This window comes from Dromaius novaehollandiae, chromosome 16, assembly GCF_036370855.1.
Source record: "Dromaius novaehollandiae isolate bDroNov1 chromosome 16, bDroNov1.hap1, whole genome shotgun sequence".
Classification (NCBI taxonomy): Eukaryota; Metazoa; Chordata; class Aves; order Casuariiformes; family Dromaiidae; genus Dromaius; species Dromaius novaehollandiae.
The window spans coordinates 17,707,914-17,720,234 of NC_088113.1; the positions used below are offsets into that span (position 1 = coordinate 17,707,914).

General features: G+C 44.5%; 1 protein-coding gene across 1 annotated transcript in view; it reads left to right on the forward strand.

Moving 5' to 3' along the window:
- Nucleotides 1-12,321, forward strand: part of CDH4 (cadherin 4) — a 460,217-nt gene that overhangs the window by 404,792 nt on the left and 43,104 nt on the right. Inside the window, exon 8 of the mRNA XM_064521589.1 lies at nucleotides 7,392-7,529. Coding sequence (XP_064377659.1) covers nucleotides 7,392-7,529 — 138 coding nt within the window. The remainder of the gene's footprint in view (nucleotides 1-7,391; nucleotides 7,530-12,321) is intronic.

Consider the following 12,321-nt stretch of genomic DNA (forward strand, 5'->3'; position numbering starts at 1 on the left):
GTTTGAAGATTATATTTCTAAGCTTACCTTTGCGTCCCTAACAACTAGATCACTTTCTGAGATGAGACTCTCGCTGAATAGCATCATTGCTGGAGCCAAATCCTGACTCTCACAGTAAAATCAGGAGGATGAGCAATTCTGTTCAGCTCATGTATCTTCTGCCTTGGAGGCTACAGGGAGATACAGCTAGGAGGCTCAGAGATGTCCTGCATGAGCGCAGGGTCTTCTCTGCACCTCGTGAACGCTTAGGAAAGGTTTCCACTTTCACCACTTTCCCTGAACAACGCACAAAAACCGGCCGGGGGCAACAGACACTGAACCATTTTGTGTAGCAGTACGAGGAGGCCGAGTAGAGCGGCCTTCTGAAAGGCTTTCCTACCTTCTTCCATTTTATAACCTCTCTGGGATAAAAAGATTATATTCACTTTCTTTCAGAGAACTTTTAAACACTTCCTCACGCTTTGGTACCGAAGCTGAGTTAGCTGTTGGAGCAGCACTTGTTCTGCTCTCAGAAGCCACCACATGCAAGAGAAGTGCTAACCAACCTGGAACAGCTCAGGTGGGCACGTAGACATGGGATCCAACACCCACCATGGGGAAAGCCTAAGGAGCTGGTTGCAGATGTGCTTGTTCTGAAGGGGTTAAAAAAATCTGCAGATCCTAACACATTAAAATACTATCTTAAAGTATAATAGCTTAAGAGAGAAAAGGAGGAGCAGTGTAAGGTGCGAGATCGCACGTGCTTTTCAGGGCTCAGGAAAGTGTTAAAAGTATAACTGGTAATTGCTAATCACACTGATAGATGAAATCTGTTTGGTAAAGGTCAGTTTTCAAAGCGAGTGTGGTGCCAGGTGGAAGCTCTGGGCTTAGCTCGTGGCCTCCGCACCTTTATTGGTCTCATCTGGCATGTATTACGTTGATTTATGAAGATTTGTGGAGCACTTCTTCCAGTGCGGTTTTGTGGGTGAAAACCTTCTTTGCTTTGGCCGGTGAGTCCAAGCAAACATTCGAATTGTTCCCAGAGTGATTCCTAAATCAATATTTTCTTTCTCCCCTTTTTTATGAGTTGCAGGAGCTCAGTGCTGTGGGCAGAAGCCCTGCACCGTGCGGAGGGCTAGGAGAAGCCGTGCTCTCCCGCCTGCCTCTCTCAATGGCATTGAAGTTAGGCTCACGTGGGAGGTAGGTGCTGCGTGAGCCCAGGAGGGCCCCTGGCACGGGACAGATCTCACCGTTTGTGAGTGGCGGAGAAAGGGAACACGCTGAACCACTTTCCACGTCCTCCTCTTTCTTAGGCGCCGGTGTCCTGCCGTCCCGGGAACCCGCGTGGTCCAGCCTGCGTGTCAGGGCCAGCGCGATTCACACTGACACCTTTTTTAAGGCAAAAACTAGCTTAATTAACATATACCAGTTTCCAGGAAAGTAAACTGCGTATTGCTAGAGGAGGAGCAGCCAAGGCACTGCCGCGCTCCGGAGCGCTGCCGGAGCGGAGAGCTGAGAAAACAAAATACGCTGGGAAAGAGCGTGCCTTGCTGGAAGAAAAACAAATACAACCCCAGCAGATGAGTCTGTTTGCACAGGGCTGTGCTGTTAGGGCCCACGCAGCGCTAAGCGGACAGTTCATTTTTAAAGCAAGGTGCCTGCCCTCGTCGCAGCCGTGTCCTGCAAGCTTTGCTTCAATGATGGCTATTTAGGTCTGTTTGAATAACGTATTTCTGCAAGAGTCAAGCCAATGGCAAGGTGGGGGCTGTATTTCTCTATTTGTTTTCAATCGGACTTTCCTGCCCTTGGTGCAGTATTTATTACCAGCGTGTTCACGGGCATCTGGGTGACCTGAACTGTCTCTACCAACAAAAGTGAACATCAAAACTTCATTGGCCTGTAAAGAAATGATTCAGAAAATAAGGAGGAGGAACATCCCATATCTTTCTCATTGGCATTCACCACGACGGCTAAAGCGAGGGGAGATGGCAAAACACATAAATATAAAAGAAGATGTAAGGATAGCCATGAGAGGAAATAGGATTCTTTAACAGCTTTAGATTTTCTATCATCTCCTTCACCAGTAGCTTCCTACTCAATGCATCCTATAGCAACATCTTTGTAACCTTATTTGCTTTAACAGCCATGATGCTAAATTTAGCTAGTCATACATTTCACAGGAAGTGGTAATTAATTGGACAATATTTGTACAGAGCTTTGAAAATGTAGGACCTAATTTTGCAAACCCTTTGTCCATAATGCAGATTAATTTAATCACATAATTACCGCATTTCTGGACTTTGGCGTACACTTACCCTGTTCGTGTATGATTTGTAGTAATTGCATGTGTAAACCAGGAATAGTCGTATTCCTAAAAATATTGTGCATGCACATTTGAAAATTGGGACTGCAGCTAGCACCTCATCACTACAATTTGATTTAAAAGCTATCTTGCTCTTTTAGACCCTGTTTCTGGATGCAATCTACTTTTGTGTATCACCTCTCAGCAGGAGTTTGGGCCGCTCGGTCAGGTGTTTGGAAGGGTGTCTTACAGGGCAGCCTCTGGATGGGGAGAGCTTCTTGCAGTAACTGTGATTTGGTTTGGGGAGCCTTGTGCTTTCTCTGTGGCTGTGTGACTTGCTGGCTCAGTGTTATTGATTGGTGCTGAGTCTTGCACCGTTTTCATATGAACATACTGTGGTGTTGGAACTGAAAGGGGTTTTATTTCTTTTATTCCTCAAAAATTGTTTGTACATGAAGAGAGATCTGATCTCTGCTGTAGCCCAATTTGATGTAATTTCTACCTAGACCAAAAAGATTTTATCCCTAATTTAATTTATTCTTTCGAATATTTTGCTCCCTAGTCCCTGCATTAGAGAGTTGCTCCGGCACCTTGCAGCTTTCACGGTGAAAGGCCTCCTAATTTCCAGCCTAACTTTATTCATGGCCAGTTTATACCCATTTGTTCTTGTGTCAACATTGTCCTTTAGTTTAAATTGCTCTTTTGCCTTGCTGGTGTTTGTCCTCCCCCTGCATTTATAGGCAGCAATCATATCTGCTGGGAGCCTTCGTCGTGCTGGGCTGCACCAGCGCTCTCCACCGCGCCGGCCCCCGCGGGGCTAATCCTGCCCGTGGCACGGCTGGGTTGCGCTGGCTCGCTCGCGTCCGACAGAGTCGCTTCCGCGGAAGTTTTGCTACTGGTCCCCTGCTGCCCTATCTTTTATTTTGTGCTGTCTAATCGCGTCTCGTTCCTGTTACCGAATCCTCGGGTTACCCCTCTTCCTTCCTCTCTGTGCAGCTCGCCGCTGTCTTGTTAACCAAGTCCTTAATCAACTTCCCCTTAACCAGCTTAACCAGTTTTTCAGCTCTTTCCCATCTTCTCGGATGTAGCTAATGTGCTTCTTTATGGCACTATCAGATGACTGGCGGAAGCGTAGACGGATCGGATGTGCCACCGTTCCTCTAATTATACGTGCTTTCAGGTTTGTTCCTCCAGAAGCCCTGCACGTTGCTGAGGTCAGACTAAGAGCTCCGCAGTTACCATGATCACTTCTTTCCGCTTGCTTAAGCAGAGGTAGCACATTTAATCTTCCCCAGCGTAAAGATTTGCTAGATTTATTAAAAATACTTGCCACCGGCCCTTCCGGTGACTGCCATGGGGCTGGGCTTCTAGCCCATGTTCCACTTTGGGGCAGAGACTCCGTTCTTTAATTCCACAGCATTATCATCAGAGCAAACAAAACATATAGTAACTACTTCATTTCTCTGGTTTGGCCCATTTTTTTTTATTTCCATGCTGTAGTTTCTGCCCTGTGCTATTTAAAATGTGACTTTTGGAGGAGAAAAGAAAAAAAAGAGAGAATATGAGAATTATTCTGCATGATGAAACCCCCATCAAGAAAATGTCTTATATGCTTGAGGGCATGGGGCTGCTTTTCTTTTTTTTAATAGTCATAATGATAGTAATAGTAGTAGGATAACAAACTAAGATGCCCCTGGAGATGTTGTGACAAATTGGAGAGACATGTTGAAATTGAAATTGATTGAATAGTTCAATAAAATCAGCTTAATGCACAAAAGCAAAAAGGTTAGCTAGAGAAAAACAAAAAAACAGTGATTTCCTATCTGTTGGGGCCAACCTCGGTGAAGACTGAATCAGATACAAACCAAAGCAAGGTACGTAGAAGTGCCGCTCCTACATGCCCAGGCTGTAGGCATTCAGTTGAAATCGGACATGGATGCCAATTGAGTGCCAAATTGGATCGATAGATCTCCATCTACTTTCTTCTAGGTGTTTTTTCTGTTCTATACAACTTTACATTCCAGCCAAGATAATGCAGATTCTCCATTTCAGAGTGCATTATTTGCTCTAAATTCAATAGCTGTGTCTTCAGCTGATGGAAATCAGTGCAACTCTAGTGATTTCCATGAAGTTTACACCAGCAGTTCAGCTCTTGCTGTGTCCCTGGTTGCTCTAGCTGGTGCTGGCATCCTGAGATATGGTGCCCATCATCACAGAAATGCATCCTTCTGGGAAAGATCCTACTGGAATAAGTCCCTCACGCTTTCTCGGTAGGCTTGGACTCTCTGCGCTCTCTCTTACATGTGCTTTCTCTTCCCAGTCTTATGAACAAGCTTTTTGTGGCTGGTATCATTTGTACATAACTGATTTTTTGGACATTTTCATTTTTGGCTTTGTATTATCTGGTGGCAATAGTCTCTCTTTTAAATATCTGTAATTCAGTGTTCTGATTTTGGGGGTTTTGATGAACACTGGGCTAAGACACTTGGCGAAAGGCATTTTGTTAGATAAGCACACTTTACTGTACGTGTGAGGTTAGTAAGAGGGTGTCTTTGCATCCCCACACATACGCGTGCATGCATTTATAGTCAGACTATATACATAACATCGTAGTTGTTTATGCAGCAAAACAGTGAAATTAACTTTTAAACGCGACTTTCTAGTGCGTCCCCTCCTCTTCTCCGGGGTGGTTCGTTTTCCAGGGGAAGTGCTGCCTGAGAGCTGAACGAAGCAAACTGAACACGAGCTGGTGTTGGTGGCAGTCTGGCAGGCGAGGTCCCGACGTGACCTTCTCCGAGGTCTGCGCTTCGCTCTCAGCGTTCACGTTAAAGTTTGCGGAGCGGTCCCACACGTCCCCAGTCGCTTCTGGCGCGGTGGCGGAGCTGCCTTGGCCGTGCCCTCGCCACGGGCCGGGCAGTGGGATGGGGACAGCCCGCGTCTCCCATGTCCCGGCTCGCTGCCGTGGATGCCCCGGCGCGGGGCAGCCCCCAAGCCAACGCCTAGACGAGGTCATCTTGCCAACGGGGTAAAACAGCCAACCACAAAGTTAGAACTCCCTCTGCCCATGGAGAATGTTTTATCGCCTGCTTTTTTGAGGAAAAGGAAGGTTTTCCCCCGCGGTAGCCGCTGGAGCACTGAAGCTTTGACAGTATCGTGCGACAGCCCTGCCATCGGACGGGCGACGCTGTGATTTACGCAGCGCCGTCTCGCCGCGGCGAGGAGCGTTGGAGGTGGCTTCGCCGTTCCAGCACGCTGTGGAAATGTCGGCTCTAACGCGGGCTCCCAGACTGTCTTTCTAATTTATGTGGAACCTGACTGCCACTGTTTTTCACATCTCTTCCCTCTTTCTGTGATTTAAACCTAATTCAGCTCACAAGCATTTGGGCCATTTGGAAACACTTATGTCGCTCTCCTAAATCCCCTGTAAGAGAGAAAGAAGGAAAAGCTGAATACAAGATAGAGATTATATTCATTAATAAGGACACATCGGCCTTACGATTTCTGCGTGCTTTACAAATAATGGATAGTATCTTTTTGTATGATAAAAACAAGGGAGAACAATAGTTTTCTCTCTCGTGTTTTACTGTACAAGGTGACAGGAGACATAGTGGAAGCGCATTTCTGTAATATATCCCAGCTGCAAGGCACTGATGGATCCTTATGTGTGATGCCGTGTCATTTAGCAGGCTAATATCTGTCAATTAAAAGTCCTGGAATGAAGATAAAGCTAAAAATCAGGTCTCTGTGTTATTCCAGCAACTCAGAAAGAATTAAACTACTCGCAGCACTGTGAGAATATTTATATAGGGGAAAGAGACCTAATTGACCTAATTGTCACATTTTGAAATGGCAGAGGAGCTACATGAACATCAGAAGAAGAAAAGAGCAGCCCGTTCTCTGGTGTCTGAACGGGATGCCAAATGCAGGATGCAACGTAGCACGCCGGCATCTCCGCCGAAGTCTTTGCTCCCGTTTAACCCCTCCACCAGGCTTTGCACCAAGCTTTTCCTGCATGACATTTCTGCCTCTATTTCCACGTCCCTGGCATGGACCCTGCAGACCAGCTCACTCCCATGATTGCACCTGAAGCCTCCCAAGCAACCCCCGCACCGCCCTCCTCTTCCTTCTCTGGCTCTTCCTTGCCCTAAATCAGACTGATTTTGGCTGGATCCCTCCTTGGTTCTTTGCAGATCACTTTGGCCGCATGTATTTCAGGACGGGAGCTGTGCTTTCCCACCTGCCTATAAAGTGCTTTGTATACTATTAGCATGATGCGTGTAGACATCAATAGTAAATTCTGCAGATCCAAATGAAAATTTATGGTTGAGGCCAGTTTTAAAGATTAGGAGCTTTTCTCAGCTCAGGCAGATATTCATAAGTAGAGAGGCATCCCAGGGAGATTTACACACATGCAAGCTGAGATGTTGCTCTCTCCTATTTTATTTTATTCAAATTTATTTTCCAGCTGCATTGACATACAGCATAAGTGTCTTTTATAAGAACTTCAATGTCTGATGTTTTGTCTTGCTCTGTAAGACTTTTTCTTTGATAGCCAAGTTGTTTGGGACATTCAGAAATTTAAAATAGTTCAGCTGAGCTTTTGTCTATTATATTGACATCTTTTTTTGTGCTGGACTTACTTCACTTCTTATTTAGCAGGATTGAAACATGGGGAGTATTAGAAGTATCAAAATGCTTTGTGGGTATCAAACTGTGTGAGCAGAGCTAGCTGGAAGGCCACTAGGCTTCATTGCTGGCAATTTTTGAATGCAATGCTTTTGGTGATGTTTTCAGTGAAAACAAATTAGTCAAATTTTTACCTGTTTTTGGAAGACAGAAACTAATGTTGCTAAAAATGCTTAAAACTTAGCTAGAAAGTCTGCTTCAACCAAAGATTTTGCCTATAAGATTTTACTTTCTTATAAAACAGGTGATACCACCAGTCTGTGCAAAAATGCCTTCAAAAGTATGTTATAAAAAATTTATCTCTCTTTGCCATTAACACTTTGAATCCAAATAACTTCTTAGTCTGCCTTAAGATTGCCCTTGTATAAAGGGTAATAAACCAAGGCTTTTTACAGGATGCGTTTTTGTTTCTCTTTTTTTCCAGAAAGTTCAGCAGTATATAGTCATCGTTCAAGCCACAGATATGGAAGGAAATCTTAACTATGGTCTCTCAAACACGGCAACTGCAATCATTACGGTGACGGACGTGAACGACAACCCGCCCGAATTCACTACCAGCACTGTAAGCATGGATGCATCAGCCCGGCGGCGCGCGGACACGCGAGGTGTTTGCAGTGCACGGGGGTTTAGATCCTTCGTCTCTCTTTGCCGGTTTGGCCGGCAGCAGGAACTTGATAAATAGGACTTTCAGGAAAAAAAAGGGAAAAAGAAAAAGAAAAATGATTCATGAACTAACAAAACTATGTGGTGACCAATTTCCCTGAGCTACTAAAGGAGCTAAAATAATGTGGCAAACAGACGATGTCTGATTGCACCAAGGAGGATACAGTTGTTTCACAGCAGTTGGTTGTAGATGTATCAGAGTTATTATTACTTATGAGTGAAATCCTGAGCAGTAAGAGATTTTTTGGGTTTAGTAGCTTGGATACAATTTCAAAGAAGCAGTAAATACTCTAAATGGTAATGGCTATCCGGTAAAATTTATATTTCACTGATAACTATAACAGATGTATTTCTGTGCGCCGGCAGTAAATGTGTAGGCATACTTCAGTACATCTGTTTTTAATCAGTTTAAGATCTTTCTTATATGAGTACAATATTTCTCTCTTCCATTCTCATGCGTTCCAAGTCTTTATCATTGGGGAAGAAGGGGAAAAAATGGAGAGATTACAAATGGCAAACTCTTGAGCTGATTAAGATGATAATGAAAAGACAGAAGGTGAAATGATGTGGTCTGTTTCTTTGCAGCCATCATAATCCATAGAGGTAGAGCATCCTAAAAGTGAATAGTAGCTTTAGAAACCACAAAAGAGTATGGGATCTATATGCTGATAAATGATAAATCATTGTATATCCACAGTCCATACTTATATAAAGGTTAACAAGGAAAGGGAAATGATGTATTTAAAACTGTTACCAAACCTCTAAAACTACAGAAATTTAAGTTGCATTATGTTCATGTCACTGAATATCCTTTCAGAAATATATTACTTATGTTATTCTGAATTTTCATTCCATCTTATAGGATATAGAAATATTTTTTCCTGTAGTGCCAGATTTCCCCTTGGTTATACCCTTCCCATCCAAGAATATTCAGCAGAACTCAAGGCACTCACTGAAAGCCCAACTTATGCCCCCGTGGGTCAGATCAGCCCCGTGCCCACTGCGGGGTCTGGGTCCTTCCCCATGCCATCGGGGCCCAGGGCTCTGTCTCGGATACGCTGGCTCCTGAGCAGTGCCAGCACCTTGGATCTAGACCCTCAAAAAAGAGGGAGGCACTAAATTCATCTCAAATCTGAGAGAATTGGGCATCTAACACTTTTGCAGATCTGGGCCTCAGTGCCCGCCGTCTGTGTTGCTCTTCCAAAGGGTTTAGCTTGTATTGTACGACAGCACGTGTGCTTCGTATCTGTGACAGTGCGTGCACTGAGCTTTGCGTTCTGAAGCTGTCGTTAAATATCTCCAAAAGTATGACACACGCAGTTCTGGAGAGCCATAAAAATCTGATAGGAGTTTTGATCCATATGGTCCTTTCTCCTGCCAGCACGGGGTAACCCTCTGTCTTGAAAATTTTGTAGTGGCTGGTCTAATACAGGTTTCTGTCCCTCAAGCCATGACACGTTCTCCCACAGCAGTCCATATATGTGCCCCATATCTGGGGGACCCGTATTCTGCCAGGTAGATGCTTCTTTAGCCTTCATGTGCGTGAAAAAGTAATGACATCTAGTGGCCACGTCATTTAAGCACAGGTTCTTCAGGGTGACCCAGGTTGCCTGGTCCTCGTCTCCAGATGGAGCTGGCAGGGGAGGTTGGAGGTAGCAGCGTTGGCCGCGTTGGGGTTAGGCACACGCTCCCCTCGGGGCCTTCTGCGGGTTGTGACGCCTGTCTGGTGGTGGTATATTTTTAAATCTTTCGCAAACATTTTCCAAAGCTGAATCTGATGAAAGGTGGGATCATGCAGATTTGCTTTCAGGTGAATTCTTAGTATTTAATGTCTCGGCATGTGTCAGACCTAGAAGGAGTAAAGCCCACCAAGACGATTACCCACAGAATTGTGTTAAATGGATCAGAAAATGCTGCTCTTCCTCTAAACAGGGTTGATGTTTTCCATTATTTCTCTAATTTCAATCACTGGAGAAGGATTTTTGCAAGGGCCAAAGGGCTTTATATAGTAGCAGATGGGACTTTAAAGATTTGAAACTCAAGGACATTTTCCGGTATTATTTTCTGGTTCTATGGAAACAAGTATCTTTGATATACTCCCAGGTATAGCCAAGATGCAATTTTACGTGAGTATGAATGAAATAATATAGTTTTTCCTGTGACTGGCATAGCGAACAGCATCAGGCTAATCAGTCTCTTTAAAACTAAACTGAATCTCCTTGCTGTCCCCAAATAGTCTGGTCTGCATTTTAACACCTTTAGAAAATAGCAAAAAAATCTTTCCAGGAAAGCCACAGCACCTCGGAGGGTAAGAAGGCGAAGGATCTCTTTTAAGACTAGGGACTGTTGGAGGGATGCAGTGTATTGTTATTTAAAATACTTCTGTATTGAAATTCTGTTGTAAAAACAAAGTAGGCTGAATAACTGAAAGAGTGGTTTGCTCTTGGAAAGTTGCCAGATGAAAGGAACTATATTCAAGCACAGGAACATACAGAGGCACATCCTATAGTGTGCCTAAATTACCTGTCATTCAGCCAAGGTGGTTTTAGACTTAATAGTTTCTGGGTATAAATGCAGCTCAGGAGGACACTGCACCATGCTGGTGTCACAGCTCATGTATCGAGCAGCAGGAATTAACGTTACTGTGTAAAAGTTAACAACTGGACAGGAGAGGAAAAACAGCACTGGGATGGACGATAACGTCAGACCATCTCGGTAGTCAGGTGCCCCATTCGTTCGTGAGGCCGACGAGACTGCGTGCGTGGACCAAATAAAAGCTCACACAAAGGCAGATGAGTGCCAAAATTGCCCATCAAGGGCAGTGGATGACCTGTGAAGATATTTTGGTTAACGAGCATCCAAGGTATCAGATGTGCTGTGATAAAAATTTAGTGCTAGATGAGAAATGAAAAAGGAGCAATAAAAGCACATGGAAGATCCTTAAATGTACCAACTGAAGGTACTCTGATAAAACTCAGAAATGGTTGTTTGCTAACATGAAAGTGGATCGATATGTTTTTCATATTCTTTAGTACATCACTTGAAAGCCCGGGGAACGATCCTGTACAATAACAGGGGAAGAAGAAACTCTGCCTTCTCATACAAAGGATTCTGAAATTATATTAAAAAAAAAATCACAGTCTCTAGAGGAAACAGAGTTTTCAGCTAAAGTCGGCTTTAAGTCCAATCACTGCACAGTCTCCATCCGTGGAGAGCCATGATCAGGTTGGGATTTTCTGCATCAAACTCAGCGGCTCTGGGGCACGGCAAGGATGCGGTGACCTCCTCCAGCCCTCCCAGCTCTGGTTTTCGCACTGGGGATGTCCCCTCCATCTGCTCCGCTATTCAGTGGTGCTGGGAAGCATCAGAGAGCAGCCAACAGTGGCGAAACGTCCTGGGAGATGCTGCATCCGAGCGGGAAACAAGCCCATCTACACAGGAGGAGTGAAGCAGCCTGTGAAACACTGTCACCATCACAGACAGCTATTTGGGGCAATTTTGATGATTTAGTGTGGGACCATGACCTAGGGAACGCTCTCCTGGCTGCCTAAGGGACTGAGCAAGCCCCATCGGCTGGTATAAAACCATGGAGTTTTACTGGACTGTTTTACAAAAGTTTTATAGGAAGTTTTACTAGGAAACTGGCTCGAAGACTGTTACAAGATACTGAAATCAGCACTGTATATCAGAGTGCCCTCAGTTACCCAAAGTCCCTGTTACTCATAACAGGGTCGTGTCCTCCGACATTTCTTAATTATGGGATAATTCCTCTGCCTGCCTTCAAATGTTTATCTGCTGTGCGCAGACGAGTTGCAGTTTTTCCATATTAATATAGATCTGTCGCTGAGCCTCTGTCCAGATGCTCACCTCAGATAGAGAGGAGCACGCCAAAATTAATATCGGTGTTTCAGAGATTAGAAGTCAGCTGGGACAGAACAAAGCTGGGTAGTCTCAGGTGGGGCTTTGGGCAAGGTGGAGGTGCTGCTTTGCTCACCAAAGAGCTACCTTTAATTCCAGTGCAATCTTTAGCTCCTCTCGAGCAGGATGCCCTTTCCAGTCTGACCCATGGCACTGTTAATAGCCATCCAAGGGTTTCCACTTTATCTAAGGAAATGCATAATCAGAGGGGAGGAGAAGTAAAAGAAATCCATGCCTACACTTGACTCATATAAAGTCTATTTTTATCGTATTCAATCAGGAACAATCAGGCACAGAGAGGAGACGCAGATGAATTTGCATGATCAGACTTCTGTGTCTTAAATGTTAATTAAAAGTTATTTTAAATTTGCCTACTGTGCAGAACTTGTTTTTATAGTAGCCCATGCAAGGGAAATATTATTTCAGAGGACTGAAGTGCTCATGATTAGTTGAGCTTGTGGGTTCTTGGGAAAACCTGCCTGGCAATCAACCTTTCCTTTAAAAAAAATGAAAGAAAAGGGAAAAAAAGAAAACTGAGCTATTCAAGTTCTTTAAGCTCCTGAGCCTTAGGAGGTCTTATTTAAAGCTACTTTAAAATTTGCCCTTTGGCACAGCTTTGAGAATCTCCTCTTCCGAGGCTGAATCCAGTGGAGCATATTTTAAAGAGACAGCTCGAGGACCATTTCCCTTTGCTGCCGTGCTGCCTCTCCGCTGATCGCGGCCCTGACTCCCGTTCGGAGCAGCTTCAAAGGTCTAGACCGGACCCTCCGGCC